Source organism: Thamnophis elegans, chromosome 1 (assembly GCF_009769535.1).
Source record: "Thamnophis elegans isolate rThaEle1 chromosome 1, rThaEle1.pri, whole genome shotgun sequence".
NCBI lineage: Eukaryota > Metazoa > Chordata > Lepidosauria > Squamata > Colubridae > Thamnophis > Thamnophis elegans.
The window spans coordinates 46,825,024-46,842,670 of NC_045541.1; the positions used below are offsets into that span (position 1 = coordinate 46,825,024).

At 41.0% G+C, this 17,647-nt stretch overlaps 1 protein-coding gene across 1 annotated transcript in view; it reads left to right on the top strand.

The window, feature by feature from the left end:
• TMEM163 (transmembrane protein 163) overlaps nt 1-16,555 on the top strand; it is a 100,032-nt gene extending 83,477 nt beyond the window's left edge. The window contains exons 6-8 of the mRNA XM_032232555.1: nt 1,230-1,341; nt 14,454-14,595; nt 16,495-16,555. Of these exons, the coding sequence (XP_032088446.1) occupies nt 1,230-1,341; nt 14,454-14,595; nt 16,495-16,555 (315 nt within the window). The remainder of the gene's footprint in view (nt 1-1,229; nt 1,342-14,453; nt 14,596-16,494) is intronic.
• Nucleotides 16,556-17,647: the final 1,092 nt, after the last annotated feature.

Consider the following 17,647-nt stretch of genomic DNA (forward strand, 5'->3'; position numbering starts at 1 on the left):
GAGGTCAAGTCTTTATCAAGCTATCTAGGTTGTATGTGACACCAGCTAGGAAGGTAGTAAAAAACAAGGCATCTCACTTTCCAGGAAGATTGGGTGTTTCCTTTCAGACAGCTGTTAAAATTTATAGCATTCTCCTGATAGTTGTTTAGCTTAAAAGTTAATTTTTGTTTTATATTATTAATCCTTATTTCTTTTTTAGAGATTTACCAAAAATAAATAAAATACAAAGATAACTCATGGGGGAGAAAAATCACGCAGTGCTAAATAATAATTAAGAAAGAATGCTAGCCCTGATTTATAACTAAAATAAATGAAACAGAAAAAAAGCCTTCACAGACTAACAAAATGTAATCAGTTACAACAGTAAAAATCTAAGATAATGTCTTAAATGCCACTGCTTTACAAAAATTCTTGCAGTACTATATTATCATGAAAAACAAAAATTTGGAAAGAAGTCATCTAATAATATTTCTGTATCACTGTAAAATATCATAAAATCAATGCCAAAGAAGAACATATTACTTCATAATTTAATTAGTTGGAAATATTGCCTTTTTCAGAAGGATAAATTACCCATTTTCAAAACCAATTTTAGAGCAACATATTTTTTTCCATTTCTGCAGTGTAATTCTTTTTGCCACTTATCACGCCCTCTACAACCATTATCAATGCCTCTTTGGAGAGGACATAATTCTTGCCATAATGTTAAGTTGTTATTATTTTCCAAATCCTGTGTGACACAGAACTAGGATTTATTGAGCAATACCAGAATTATCTGTTATTGCTTATCTGGTCCAACTATCAAGAGAAGGCCTGATTCCAGTGATTCCCACTTATGGAATAAGAACCTCCTGGAGATACAGATTCATTCATTCAGTTTGTAAAACAGCCTATTTAGCAAGTGAGTCTGGATGTCAACAGCTCTTACTCTGCTGAGGTTTTGTAAAGAAACCAAAGCAATCCCCCCCCCCCCGGCATAAATTTGGGCTTTAAATAGACAAAATAGTTTAAGGATACCTAGGGTATTTGCTGGTAATTGTTTGTAATTGTTTTCCATTTTTATTTTACCTTTGTATCCTACCCAGGTCTGCCAGAATGAGGCAGTTTATATATGTTATAAAACCAATCAGTCAATCTTAGCACACTTTGATTCAGAACTATTCATCTGTAAGTTTATTATTTGAATTATGTGGCAAAATGGCATAGAATGTTTCCCTTTTCTTTTTCAGGATGACTTTCTATACAGTGTTTCAATTTTAAGTGGAATCCTTTGTACTACTTTAGCAGTGATCAAATTTATGTTGGGGAAGGTGCTTACAAGCAGAGCATTGTTAACAGATGGTAAGTAGCAAACAGTAATTTCTTTCTTGATATTATTAAATTAAAGGTTAGTGAAGTAGAGGTAAGTGAAGGTTCTTTGTGACTGGATGAAATTACAGAGAGGAGACTTGGTTAATGTATGTATAACAGATTTGGTTAACTTTTTTGAGTTGACTGAGCCCTTTGTTCTCTAACCTGTTCGAAAAATGAATGAAATTAGAAGCAAACATTATGCACAGAAGTAATTTAGGGTCTACCTGATCCTGTTGCTTGTTGCTCTGAAATTATGATTGTGATTAAAGCCACTAACAGTTTGTCTAAATAAATAAATACAGGGAAAAATAAACCTTGAAGTGGAATAGCCAGATAAAATGTTTCAATGAATCATTCAATCCAATGAAAACAATGTACCAAACTTTATTGTTGAATTTGACAATTGACATGAAAACAATGTACCAAAATTTATTGTCAAATTTGACAATCGAAATGACTTTTCACACTCAACATTTGGCCAGAATATAGACATTTAAAACAATCCCTAAGCATCTACATTTTACTAGATTCAATAATAATTGTCCATCTGAATTTTGCCTGGAATTGCTGTTTGTCTTTTGCTTATTGTTGTTTTTCAGACTTCAGGAATACTGTATAGACTATATCACTCTTAAATTATGTTAATGTGTGCAATGATGGGATTGTTAGAAATCTGTCTTTTACTATTTCAACTGATACAACAGACTTATACACACACTTTTCCTTAATCAGTAACTAAACTAACCTTCACTTTTAAAATTAAAATGCTTTTAAAATAGGACTTGGATAAAGCCCTTAGCACAAATTTAAAAACTGGGTTCTTTACCTACAAATTATAACAATATTTATGGTTTGGAAGTGAATTATGTTTAGATAAGATTGGCAGCCTATACATTTTATAAATAAACAAATAAAATTAGTAACAGCAACAATAGAACAATCCTTCAAAAATAATATCGCATCTATGATTTTATAAAGATCATGGAATTTTCTCCATGTTGCCAACATCATTTATTGTTTCTCGGCAACAATGACTAATAGTTCTCACTGGGAATGTTAATTCTGGTGACATTATCTTTTTTCCTATGCAAATTTTTGAAAGAACATCAACTGATGTATCTCTTGTGAAAAATAGAAAGATGTGTTTTCTCTGCGTGGCACATTAAGGTAGAATCCTATTTTTACTCATCTGAGAGAAACAACCTTTGAACTCAGTGAGACTTATGTCTGAGGTTAACAGGGATAATTTCACTCTTACTTTACTGTGTCTCTCAGGCATATACAAAGCAAGTCCATATGGTAGGCTTTTAATTTTTTTTACAATGTGTAATCTTTAACCAGGTAGTAGCTAAAATTGAATGCATAAAGAGAATTCCCAAACAATATGGACAAGAGTAATCATATTTATGAAGTGTCCAGTAAGTTTCCTACTTCAAATAAAAATAAAAAAATTCTTCAGGAGCCAAGGCATTGGAAAGTTAATCTGTGAAACAAGTTGTAATCCAATAACCAATTTTAACACACAAGTTGTTTAGAAATGAATTTCAAAATAATTTAATTCAGATGCCACAACCATTATCTCACATGTCTGTTGTATCAATTTTAATACTATATATAACAATAACAACAACAACAACAATAATACACGGGCAAACACTCAATACAAACTCAAGATAAACTGCTCCAAACTTGATTGCAGAAAACACGACTTCAGCAACAGAGTGGTCAATCCCCAGAATGGTCTACCTGACTCCATTGTTACATCCTCTAACCCTCACAGCTTCAACCTTAAACTGTCTTCTGTGGCCCTCTGAGAGGTCCATAAAGGGGCCGTGTATAAGTGCATCAGCATGCCTATTGTTCTTGTACTACTGTCCCCATTTATTTGTATTCATTTCTTTCATTCATATCCATGCTATCTTGTAGTTGACAAAACTAATAAATACAAATAAATACAAATTACATTGTTAGGTTAGGTCCTGATGTATAGAGATTCAGATATCTACTGATATTTGGGCAGATAGCAGCATCTGAAACTTGACATTCATCAGACATACCAAGTTGAGCATCAATATTTAATCACTACTGTTAGACCACAGAACCTGAAAAATACACCTTTGGCACTATGGGCATCTTCACTGAATTCTCTAAGAGAAATGCAAATTGAAATACTTCCCACCAGATGACCATGCTCCCGTACAAGAAGGGAGACTCCTTTCTTATTGATTCAAATTTTACAGGATCTCCTTTCACTTGGGTATGAAAAAATCTGTGACACATTGACCAGGTCTATGCTTCTTATTCCTTTCACTATTTATTTAATTAATAAATGTATACGTTGCTTTGAAAGAAAAACTCTTGCAGGTTTATATGATGAAATCACCCAACTGGACATTTTGGAGTATTTGTAACCCATCTCCTTCTCCATAACCCAAGGTGATCTTATGTCAGGACGCTTCAGTTGGAACTTCCTTTATGTCAACTTACAGAAGGTGTCTCCTATTTGCAAGGCCAGACAAGAATGGCCAACAGTTCATAGACTTGAAAGGGCAGGAAGACAGTTCTATGATTAGACAGTTGAGACTGTTGTCTACACAAGGCTTCATTCTCCTGTGCGCTGCTTGGAGAGTCCAAGCATGGGTTAATTCTGTCTGACTGCCCTGGATTGAAATGAAGATCTTTAGCCAAGCCTCCTGCACCGGCAGCTCAGATTTTCAATTCAGTCAAAGCCCGTGGACATGTTATAACGTGGTTCCTATTAATAACCTTGATTGAACTCTCCAAACTAGCTCTTTCCCATTTCTATTACAGTATTCAGGTCGGTGAGTGTTTTAAAAAACTTTTCTCTTGTCAGCTGCATCGATCTGCGAGCCAACGTGTCCTGGGCTTCGCTTGGGTGCCCGTAGCTGTCAGGTGTCTAAGGGCGATGAGGGGGGGGGGGCAGAGTGCCAATGCCTCCCTCGTTTTGGTGTCTTCTGGGTGCAGCGGCAGTGGTTTAGCTCACGTTCTCGCCCATTGCATCAGAAGCATTTCAGAAGCCTTCCGACTGTCTTTCTTGTTGCGATGGCCATTTCCAGTTAATGTGAAGGCGATGGCCATTTTAAATTCAGAGGTTTCCCACCTTTCAGCGTGGTGGCCATTTTGTGGCCACTAATTGCATCGCATCGGAGCCAAATTGCTGCTCCTCCTCCTGTTGCCGCCCGACTGTCCTTGCCTTAGCAGAGTTGTGGGGGTCTTTCTGTCCAGCCATCCGGCGGGCTTCCTTCCCTGCTAATAGTGAGGCTTGTCCCTCAGAGTGCCTGCAGCAGTTTTTGACCACTCCTGGCCATACTTCTGCTTCGCCACCTGGGAAGTGCTGGGAGCACTTGGATTCGTGCCTCGTGGACTTGGCCCACCAGCACTGTCTGTCTCCACTCTCCTTCCTCTGGACTATTTGCATCCTTGGTCTCCAGGTGGTGAGTGCAGTGCATTTGCCTAGTCAAGGATCCTACACAGTTCCTACCATGGCAGAAAGAACCCCCGATGAGGCAGACCATCCAGTTCCCTCAGCAATGGGGCGGTCGTTAGGCAGGCCAGCAAGGCAGCCTCAGAGGCCCTTAGCAGATACCATCAGGCTGGGGGGAGGAAACAGGCCAGTGCCCAGAACAAGGTGGCCATTAGGTGCCAAAAGGCGCTTGGAAAGCAGTTTGAAAAGGCTCAATGCACAGTCACATCAACTGCTGGACCTCCCATAAGGTATTCACCCCAGGAGCCACCCCCTGTTGCCACTGAACAATCCATTGCAGACTATGAGGATGAGGAATAGCAAATTTCCTGTGATGTTTCCATAGCATCTGCAGGGTCCCCCAGGCCTTTGTTGTAAGATAATGCTGACCTATTCCAGTGTTCGCTTGAGGCAGAGGAGGATCTCCCACCAGTAATGCCCCTGGCTCCTCAGCTGCCCTTACCCCAGGCCGCAAAAAGGGTCCTCCCAGTAGAGGATCAAGGCACGGCCTTGTCTGCAGAAATGCAAGAGGTTATAACTAAGGCCATTTCCCAGGGCATTGCAGAAGGGCTCAAGCAAAAGTCCAAGCGGGCCCGCAAGTCTAGCTCCTCTGCTACTCAGCTCTGGGACACCATCCATAGGGCTTCTCCCCCGCACTCTGGATAGCGAAGATTCTGCCGTAGATGAGGATGTTCTGCCTGAGCAGGAATTCTCTGGAGATGAGGGTGCAGTCCCAGACAAACCTGCCTTTACTGGTTTATTGAACCAAATTTTCTTCAAGACTATCATTAAGAAGGGCAAGATGGCTACCTGCTTAGGAGCTTCTGTACCTGAGCAAGCCACCTCTGAAACAGTCGAGGACAGGGAGGGTCTCTTTGATGAACCCGAGGTTGCTCAGGAAATAGTTCCAGTCCCCAAATTATTTCTGAAAGTTGTACAGCGCCAATGGGCCCAGCCTGGCACCCTGGCCATGCCTAGCAATAGCAACAGGAAACTTTATATGGTGGATGCTTCCTTGGAGGATCTTCTAAAACTACCTCAGGTGGATCCACCGGTGCAGGCTCTTACTTCCTTTTCCGTCCTGCCACCCGACCTTTTAGAAGGTCTGAATGCGGAGGACAAGAGGTCAGAAAAAGCATGTCATAGGACACATCAGGCAGCGGCTTAGGCCATTAAGACGGCCACCTTGGCTTCCTTTATGTCTTCTGTGGCTCCGCCGCCTTGCCGCCAAGCTCCCTGCAAGTGACACTAAGATGAGACAGGAACTTAACAAGCTTATGGCGGCAGTTGAATACACAGCCAATGCCACCCTTAACTCTGTTAAATTTGCATCAATTCCCTTAGTTTCCAATGTGACCACATGCAGACTATTATGGTTGTGTCACTGGAACGCCGATATGAGGTCCAAATGGAAATTGGCCTCAGCTCCCTTTAAGGGGACAAAACTTTTTGGTGAGGCCTTGGACCCGGTTCTTGTTGAGTACAAAGATAAAAAGAAGGTTATGCCCTCTGTTTCCAAAATGGCGGAGTGCAAAGACTCCGAATACTTTAGGAAACAGTCCTTTCATTCCTTTGAGGCCTCCACCAGTTCCGGACAATTCAACCGTCCATATGTGCAGGGTCCCAATTGATCCCAGGACCGCCAGTCATTTCATGATAGGGGCCACAACCAATCCTTCTCCAAGCGCCCATACCGTGGGGGTTCCGGCTCTAGGCTGTTCCGTTGCTATAAGTGATGCCAGAAGACAGCTCCTACTCCATCCTGTTCCTGGTCTCAAAGAACTCAGGAGGATGGAGGGGGATATTAGATCTAAAGAAGTTAAATTACCATCTGGTGTACAAACGCTTCAAGATGCAGTCCTTCCAGTCAATTCTGGGCTGCATCAGGCCGGGAGATCTGTTAACTTCAATAGATCTCCGGGAAGCGTACCTCCACATCCCAATCCGAAAGGCCCATCACACGTTCCTGAGGTTTTTTTACGCAGGCAAGCACTATTAGTACAGGGCACTGCCATTCGGCCTGTCATTGGCCCCATGACATTTACAAAGATTCTGGCAGTGGTAGTTGCATCCCTGATGTCATGCCCAATTCAACTTCAAGTATACCTAGACGACATTCTCATTCAATCGTTGTCCTCCCAGCAAGCAGTCAGGGACCTCCGGTTGACGATGAAGGTTCTGCAAGATCACGGCTTTTCCGTCAATCTGGACAAGAGCTACCTCACTCCCACCACCAGTTTGCAGCATCTCGGCGCAATAATAGACTCTGTCAGTTGCCAGCTCGCCTTGTCCCAGGAGCGAATCTCCAGCATCAGGAAACTGGTACTTCAGCTGTGGACTTCACGGTCAGCGCCCATTGTTCAGTTATCAACGCTCCTCGGCAAAATGATTTCTTGCCTGTCAATAGTGCCGTGGGTGAGGTTGCATTCGAGACAACTGCAGTGGTGTCTTCTGCGCCACCAAACGGCCAAGAAAAGCAACTCCCCCACTCCGATTCCAGTTCCACTCAATGTCCAGCAGTCCCTCCAGTAGTGGCTTTCTCCAACGCTGACCAAAGGCAGTGTCTTCTGCGAACCGGATTGCCTCACCATCACAACAGACGCCAGCCTATTTGGATGTGGAGCCCATCTCAGCAATCAGATCGCAGAAGACAAGTGGTTTGTCAGCGATCTCAAGCACAGCACAAACTGGCTGGAGCTAAAAGCAGTGGGGCTAGCTCTTCTACATTTCCAAGTGACAATCCAAGGTCACTATGTAATGTTGCTCACGGACAATGTGGTCACCAAGGCACATGTAAACCGCCATGGGGGCACCCACTCCAAGTCATTGATGGCAGAAGCAAAATGTCTGGGGAAGTGGGTGGAGAAACATCTGTCATCCCTTCAAGCAGAACACATTGCTGGGGTGAACAATGTCCAGGCGGATTGGCTGAGCAGGGCTATGATTGACCATTCAGAGTGGTGCCTACATCCGGATCTCTTCCACAAGATCATGCAGAGGTTCAGTCACCCGTCCGTCGATCTTTTTGCCACTCCAGAGAACTCCCATCTCCCTTGCTTCTTCTCCAGGTTCTGGTCTCCAGTCAAGGCCTTGCTTTGCCACTATGCGTTCCCGCCTCTCCCACTCCTTCCCAACATAGTCCACAAGATACTGGAGGAATAGGTGGAGGTGATCCTAGTGGCACCATTCTGGCCCAACGGACTTGGTTCGCCGACCTGGTGAGTCTCTCCATTGACAAACCATGAAGGATGCATCTGGAGGAGGTCTCTCTCAACCAGAGGGCTCTATCACACCTGGAGCCCCAGTGGTTGCAGTTAGCCATCTGGTACTTGAGAGGGACTTCCTAGAAAGAGACTTTCTACTAAGGTCATTCAAACTATTCAAGCCTCTCGGCGACCATCGACTAACAAGTTCTACAACGCCACCTGGGCTGCTTTCGCCAGGGGGTGCACTAAAATGACCATTGATCCCACTTCTGCCACCATCCCACAGATTTTGGACTTTTTACAGGAGGGGTTGGACCAAGGACCAGCGGCGAACATGCTCTGATGTCAGGGGGCAGTGCTGTCTATGGTCCTGGTCTACAACAACCACTTCTCCCTTGCTTGTCACCCCAGGGTTCGCAGTTTCCTCAAAGGGGCCACCAATTTACGACCTCCTGTTGTCCTTTGTTATCCCTCTTGGGAGTTGAACATGGTCTTGAGGGCACTAATCGGCGCTCCGTTTGAGCCCCTTCGATCCTGTGACCTGAAACACCTGCCTTTCAAAATGGTTTACCTCAGCACGAAGGATCTTGGAACTGGCGGCCCTGTCTGTCAGGGAGGACCTATGTATCATACATCCTGACAGGGTCGTGCTCCACCTGGATCCCTCATTTATACCTAAGATCAACACCTGGTTCCATCGGAGCCAAGAAGTCATCCTTCCAGACTTTTGCCCGCATCTGAGACACCCTAGGGAGCGCAGATAGCACAAACTAGATGTGCACAGGATAATCCGCAAGTACATTAAGCGCACGGTGTCGTTCCAACGGTCTGAATCACTCTTCGTATCGTTTCAACCTGCCTCTATGGGACGCAAGGTCACCTCTGCCACCATCAGCCGATGGTTGCATGCCTGCATCATCTTTGCCTACCAGCTCCAATCTACACATTTGCCACGTCACATCATGGCCCATTCTACAAGGAGCGCAGCATCTACAGCAGTCTGGGCGACTCAAGCGCCCATTGATGAAATCTGCAGGGCAGCAACGTGGGTATCGCCATCCCAATTTGTTCGGAACTATAAGTTAGATACGTTCACGTCGGCAGATGCAGCATTTGGGAGACGAGTTCTTCAGGGCATTCATTTGGCTGGAGAGACCGTTAACGCAAGTGCTCATGGCCCTAGTGACATTTAGCTTGGGTATGTCCCATGCTTGGACTCTCCAAGCAGCGCACAGGAGAAATAGGATTGGCTTACCTGAGCGGTCTTCTCTGTGTGTTGCGGGAGAGTCCAACCGCACCCTGAGGTCTCTCCCAGCGTTATTGCCATTGGCTTTCCTTAGTCCACATGTTTCCTTAGGCTCTCAGTGGGCCAGCTGACAATTTACGGTGTTGTTTTGTGGCTTTGCGACTAACCATTGACTTGATCTTGTAACAGACTTTCTGGAACCACTTTTTGAACAGACTACTGGTCCACGCCTTCATAAAAAATCTGAGGTCCCGGTGCAGGAGGCATGGCTAAAGATCTTCAATTCAGTCCAGGGCAGTCCAGGGCAGTCAGACAGAATTAACCCATGCTTGGACTCTCCCGCAGCGCACAGAGAAGACTGTTCAGGTAAGCCAACGCTACTTCTGGTGTTCCACAGTAAATTTGGCCTAACCCTGTCAAATCTGTGAAGCTTTTGCTGCTAATGAATTTGTGGCAGGTTTCTGGAGATGTGAATTCAAGTCTTTTCTGATGCCTTTAGGGAAGTAAGATCTATTCAATTGATACTTTTTCTATTATTCTGGCTCCCTGATGGTGTCTAGCATATTATACAAGAAGAGCATGTCTTCTTACTTAATTAAATGTATAAATCTTATTCCCGCTCTCCCACTCAGCTGGGGCAAAGTATAATGAAAAATAAATTAAGGCTGATCAGAAAACAAAATAACATATTGAGAATTAGCATTAGAATTTAGAGGGTGATGCCACATTATAGAGTAAAAAATCCAACTGTGTCTTTATTGCATGTTAAAAACTGACCAGTGAAGGAGCCAGTCTTACTTTAAGACTGTTCTAGAGCTGGTGGCTGCGGGCCATATGGATCACGCTCAGTCCACGCCCAGACCACATCTTTGAAGGGGGGAAATGTCACGAAAAGTTACGTGAGAGAGAGGGCAGGAGGGAGAGGGAGAGAGAGAGAGAGAGAGAGAGAGAGAGAGAGAGAGAGAAAGAGAGAGGCCTGGACCATCCGTCATCCCTCAGATGGAGAGTCAACAGCCCCAAGCCTGGAGGTAGTTGATGAAAAGAGGAGAAACAGCTGGGTCCAATGCCTGACAGGCGGCAGAATGCAGTGGAAAGTCGTCGGCCGATCCTGGGGAAGGAAGAGCAACTTGCTGCTAGCAAGGCCCACCCTAGTTCTGGAGATAAAAAGCAGATGGCGGACATGAATAGATGTGGCAAACAACTATTCATCTTCCGGCCCAACTTGTTAGCCTGTGAGAGAAACATTTTGCCCAGGCTGCTGCCATTCCTAATATAGGAATCTTTGGAGTTCACATCAGAGAGTTTGTCATGTTTGGGAAGCTGGGTCAGAACAGATTTCATGTACAAAGGGCTCCCTGGGGTAGTTTCAAAGAGAGTTCCTCTTTGAGGGGTACAGAAATGTGAAATAAATACAAATAATCATAGACAGATATGGAGAAAGAAACAGACTGAAATAGTGATTCAGCCCATAAAGTTCTTTCAATAGATATGGATTTATTACTATCAACCCTGCTGGAGCTTTCAGCAGTATTTGATTATCCCTCAATTAACAAAATTTAGGAGTGGGAAATGGTGGTTGGAGACAGAGTTGAAATTTAGAGTCTGGTTGTGTAGGTACGGCCTGAAAAGTCTGTTTCTGAAATGGATGCCATGTTGGACATGAGCAGCTGCAAACATTCATTTATCTGATTTAAACAGATTCTCCCAAGTGCCGTAGAGCCATAGGCATTACTACAAAATATATAATATAATATTAGAAAATCCTTTTCTGACGTGAATTTCTATTTAATTTGACTATTGGCAAAAACTATGGATCTGGTTAATAAGAGTTGCCTTATAACATATAAAAGAATAGAAGTGGGACACATATTCTGTTGTTTTTAAGTACAGTTCTACATGGAAAAATCTAATTTAGTAAATAGAAATAAACCCTCTTGACATTCCTGTTAGACTCTTTATTAATACTGTAGCATCTCCCTATTTTCTGAGCTTAGAGCAAACAGACTTCTGGTTTTTGCAAATAGCCGAGAATGTTCCTTTTCTTCCTTTAATTATATGCTTGTGATAATTGCACTGCTGCTATTTTTTCCCATTAACAAAATTAAGGAGGGAACTGTGTAATTAGTCTGCTGTCTATGTGTTTAACCTATTTTAGTTAAATATAGCTAAGCCCAGATTTCTCTAATTTTGCATCATTAGATTGAATAGAATAGAATCTGGAAAATGAAGATCTCACTCACAAGACATTAAAAATAGGGTAATCTCTGTGTACAAAATTCTTAATTTTAATTTAAAGTCTCTTTTGAGTTAAGCTCAGCTCCTGGTGTTTACATACTGGTAGATATGTTGACAAAGTGGCTTTCACTTTGATTGCTGTGAAGTTTTGTGTTGTTTGTAAATAGATGGCACATATATAAGTTTGAGATGGCACATGTATAATTTCAAGATGATGTTGGAGCGGTCTGAGAATGATTATCGAAGCAAATAAGTCCCCATGAATAAGCTACTCAGTCTATCTGGGATATACTACTAGTTTCAATACGGTTTTAATTCTGTCTTTATAGAATTATCATTTTCAGTTGCTTCTGGAGAAATGCATTTAAAATGTCCGTGAAATCCACAAAGACCATTAAACATGTCAATTAAGCTATTCAGTAAGCCTAGTTAACATATGGGGAGATACTGATGAGATATAGCCTATTCAGATTTGTACTGGAGAAGAACATCTCTGAATATGTAAACACTGAAGGTGGGGCCAACAGATGGAATGTTGGTAATTTTAGAGGATTTTTATTGTAATCACTTGCCTTAAACCAAAGGGCAAGAATGAGGGCCGTGAGAGAGAGAGAGAGAGAGGGAGGGAGGGAGGGAGGGAGGGAGAGAGAGAGAGAGAGAGAGAGAGAGAGAGAGAGAGAGAGAGAGAGAGAGAGAGAGAGTCAGTCATAGTGGGGAGAGGTGATACCTGAGAGTGTCAAAGGAATTAATCATGCATATAACAGAGTCACTTAGGCAGTGAGGTTGGTGGTGTTTAAATTTAATAAATAATAAATATCAGATTGTGGCTAATCTGGGTTTATGGATGTGGGGCAGAGATGTGATCAGGCTGACATCTTATGGCCAGAAGTTGAAGAACGGCTGAAATATCACCATTATTTTCAGTTTTATTTTTGGAGAACTCTGTTGTTATTAGTCACTGCCTAGCATTTCCCCAATGGGGGAATTTGGTGGAGTATTGAATTCCTCATGAACTCTGATGGAGCTCTTGGGTGCAATTATCACCATTGCAGAATCCCTCTGGTATCTCTTGAGAATCCAAAAGCACAAATTAAAACCCTCCCCCTTCTCCTTCTCTCTTTCTCTCTCCTTTACACCCCCCCCCCAATCATTGTATATTCAATGTGCCCATTTGTTACCTGTTCGGCCATATAGGGCTCTCTATCCTGCTGGTTAAAACTTGTATGTGTTGTTTGAATTTGAATTGCTGTGTGTGAGAACTGACTAATTTAACAGTTCTAGGCTGCAGAGGGATAGAATCAAGATCACATGAAGTGTTAATACCACTTTATCATGCCTCAGTAAGACCACACTTGGAATACTGTATTCGGTTTTGGTTGCCATGATGTAAAAAAGATGTTGATATTCTAGAAAGAGTGCAGAGAAGAACAAAAAAAGAGGATTAGGGGATTGGAAGCTAAAACATATAAATAATGGTTGCTGGAATTAGGTAGATCTAGTTTGATGAAAAGAAGGACTAGGGATAACATGATAGCAGTGTCCCAATATCTCAGGGCTTGCCACAAAAAAGCGGGAGTCAAGCTATTCTCCAAAGCACCTGACAGCAGGACAAAGAAACAATGGGTATAGAAACCGAGAACTAAGGAGAAATTTCCTGACAGTTAGAACAATTAATCAGTGGAACAACTTGTCTCCAGAAGTTGTAAATGCTCCAACGGTGGAAATTTTTAAGAAGAGAATAGACAACCATTTGTCTGAAGTGGTGCAGGGTTTCCTGCATAGGCAGGGGCTTGGACTAGAAGGCCTCGAGGTCCCTTCCAACCATTTATTCTATTCTATATTCTATTCTATATTCTATTCTATATTCTATTCTATATTCTATTCTATTCTATTCTATATTCTATTCTATATTTGATTGTGTGGTGGGGTGAATTAGGAGCATCTTGTTAGGAATGGGGTGGAGGTTTATTGGAAGATTTTGAATGGTTTTTATCAGATTTTAGTAATAATTTATGTCTGGAACTCTGCACTTTGATATGGCCCAAGTGCTAATCAGTAAAGTAAACTAGAACATCGGAAGATGGAAGAAAGAGAATTGATTAAAAAAAAATCACAAAAGAGCAAACTTTGGGTTGTCAGTAGCCTTTCTGTCAATAATGAGTTCAAGCAATTATTTTATAAACACTGATGAAATATAAAACCCTGCTAGCCTTTCCTTTTTGCCGCACCATGTTTCTGCTATTGGGGCTGTGTGTTTTCTAACCCCCATCTACAGCCAGCATGAATGTGCTGTTTGTTTGTTTTACAAAACTGAATAGACTTTCCTTGGCAGCAAGCTTCATTTTCCTCCTCTGCCATATTTGCATAGCTGTCATGATGTCCCTGCAAGATTGGATCTACTGCAGAGTTAGTGAAGTTAGGGCTCCAGCTTCTAGAAAGCAGATGGTAGGTATTAATTCAAAAGCAATCCACAGAATTTGATACTGCCCTGCCTTAAAGACCCAGAACTTAACTCTAGTGCAGCAGCACTGATGAAATAAATGATTTTGTCTTATTTTGGTGTGCAACTGGCTATTTAAAAAACAAGACTTCCAATTCCATAGACTTGCACAGATGGCCGTATTAAGGCAGCAGTTGCAAAGGATGAGGACAGTCAAAGGGTTAATAGGAAACTCAGTGTATGAATTGGGACAACAAAGATTTATGATATTTTGGATTAGATTTCTGAGCTGTAAAAACCCTCTGAAGTGGGCTTTGGTAAGTCACAGGCTATATTTTAAAGCTTTGGGGAGTTGTAATTCTGCTAGCTGGTACCGGGGATCTGAAATCAGGCAAAACAATGTACAAATCTTGCATCCATTGACATTGGCTATTTCTTGAATTCCCTGTTCTTGCTAGGAGGGCCTAATCTTAATTTATTTCATTGTAGGTTTCAACTCTCTGGTAGGAGGAATTATGGGCTTTTCCATCCTCCTGAGTGCAGAGGTTTTTAAGCACAATGCTTCTGTTTGGTACCTGGATGGAAGTATAGGAGTTCTGATTGGACTTATAATATTTGCCTATGGTGCCAAGTGAGTGAAACCTTTTTTTTAAAGAAATCATTTTACATTTGCGTTTGAATGTTGCTCCATGATTGTGGTAAGAAGGCGTCTCTCCCATGTGCCATTTATTCAATGCTGCATATATATTTTTAATTACTGTGACTTATTATATTCTTACTATAAAGCTATATTGATTGAAATGTATTGTTCTATTACCAATAGAACAGAATATTTGTATCTCAAGGTTGAACTGTGGGAGCCTCTCTGAAGTTTGGTGATTTTCTTTGCAGACGATTCATTACCCAGCAAAGTAACATCATCAGAGATGTTGCCGAACTGGATAAATAGCAGAAATTGTGGAATAGGAATCATAAATTAATGATGCAAACTGCATGGAAATTTATATAAAATGTTTTATAGATGTCATTTTTCACCAACAAGGTTGGCAAAGATCTTTACAGACATGTCCGTGAAGTGTTGGAAATGCAATCAGACACCTGGTTCGTAATATCATATGTAGTGGACATGGCCAAAGGCAAAAAAACATTTGATGAAAATACACACATGGTTTGAAAAAATGATAAAGCAACATATAGATCTAAAACCAGAAATATTTTTGTTGGGCATTTTATCCTAAAAGTATGATAAAGACTACATATTTGATTTTACATGTGCTAACTGCAGCTACAATCGTATTTCCACAACAATGAAAAAATGAAGAGATCCCTACAGAGGAAAATGTAATTAAAAAATATTAGAATGTGCAGAAATGGATTAACACTTAAAATTAAGGAAAAGGAAGAAACTGAATACTTTTTGACATGGGACTTATTCTATCAATGGTTAGCTAATAAAAACAGAAGTTAGAAACATGGAAATATAAGAAAAGGACTAATGTTATAAGATTTGTTAAAATCGATGAGTAACTATTATTACAGAATTAATACCAATGCAATGAACATTGTTGTAAACACCTTGATTAGGTGGGGCTTTCGGGGGGGCGGAGCCTGTCGCCGAGGAGGGCTCAACCGAGCTCCTCTCAGAGATCTGGTCTGTATATCTAAATAAGATCATAGATATCACCCCTTTTTGGCTATAAAGGGGCAGGGAGTAGCTCTGTGTGCTAGGGTCTATTCGTAATTCACAGCCTTTCTCTTTTTTTTGGCTGTGGACAGAGATTAGATCCAGCGTGAGCGGAGCTTTTATCTCCAGCCAGTTCTTCTCAGCTGCTTTTTTTTGCAGCCCCAGACAGGCGACCCCCCCCCCCAGGACAAAGCAAAGTTGTTTGAAGCTAGGATTAATACGGGCGGGTCCCACTCCTGTGAGATTTATGCTTTTATTACTATCTTAAATACCAGCACCATTTGTCTTAGAGGCTTCTTTGTTTAAACGGACTTCGAAACTGGATACTTTTTGACATGGGACTTATTCTATCAATGGTTAGCTAATAAAAACAGAAGTTAGAAACATGGAAATATAAGAAAAGGACTAATGTTATAAGATTTGTTAAAATCGATGAGTAAATATTATTACAGAATTAATACCAATGCAATGAACATTGTTGTAAACACCTTGATTATTATTTCCTAAAATTATTTGTACCCAGACAACGTACTGTTTAACTGAAAATGGAATTTTTATGTTATAAAATAATAATTAAAAAAAGAGATGATACTCCCAAGTTAGATAATGGATAATGTCACTAATGTAACATCATTGATGATGTTGCCTAGTTAGGTAATGAAATAAATGTCTGCATGGAAAAAAATAACCAAAGCTCAGAGAGCACCAAAGACCTTTCATTAGTTTCCTGTTTTGGGGATACACATGTACCGATTAGGAGAAATCTTTAAAACATGCAGAAATTTATGGCTGGATCTTTGCAATGTATAATTGTTGCCCTTGATCTGGGCTTGTTTTTATTTTCAGGTTGCTTTTGGATATGGTTCCCCGTATACGGCAAACACGTCATTATGAAATGTTTGAATGAAGGCAACCCAGCTATTGGACTGAATACATTTTACAGGATTTGAAAACATCCTACATCCTGGCAAGTGGGGCCAGTCCTACTTGCAAGATTGAATTTTGCTGTTATTCATATTATTTTTGCATCATCATTCAAGGGGAAACCAATCTGTACAAATAGGCAAATACATGCACTGCTTAGATCTCTGCAATTGCATTTGGTATACACTCCCCCAAATCCAGCAAGCTGCAAAAAAAAATGAATAAGACTTCTAATCCTTTTTGCTACATGTTTAAATGATCAGGCCTCTCAAGTCACTTGACAGCTGCCCATTTAAAGGGGCCAAATTAAGAAGAGTCCCAGTCTGACTCTGACTGTTTAGAGACAAACAGATACCACGGAGCTTGAGTTTTCCCAGCAAAAGGGACTAATCTTTTAGTTCTGTTACTCCTAAAATTCACAATGGATGAAGGGCAGCACCTCATTAGTGTCTTGTCAAGTCAAGGGTGTTTTTACACATGGTTACCAACAGATCAGACATGCTATTTTTATTGATTCAGTATTAAAAATATGAAGTATTTTCTTCCTACGAGATGCCACAGTTTCAATAAAAGGTGCAATTCCCCCTTCAGCTGCTCAATATCCCAAATTTTAGGACATGATTTAATTGCATAGTTTTTATTAAATTATTTAAAATATGTCTCTCTCCTTTTTCCCATTCCCTCTCTCTCTCTGTGTCTCTCTGTAACACACACACACACACACACACACACACACACACACACACACACATATATATATATATATATATATATATATATATATATATATATATATATATATATATATATATATAATCAACACATATTAAGCTGCACAGTCAAAATAAGCACAAAGTATTCATGTACAGTTAAAAGCCAAAAAAGGATTGAGGTTTAATGTGTTGATTTATAGTATGCACTTATGTAGCAGTATGTCTAGCAAAAACACGGGTGTCCTGTGGAAATCATGGTTCCATTCTGACAGTAATGTAGACTCTTTCTAACTATGAAGAGTTAGGCTTTTCTATAGATATTCACTTGCTCACTCATTTTATGTTGTTTAACATCTGGGTTA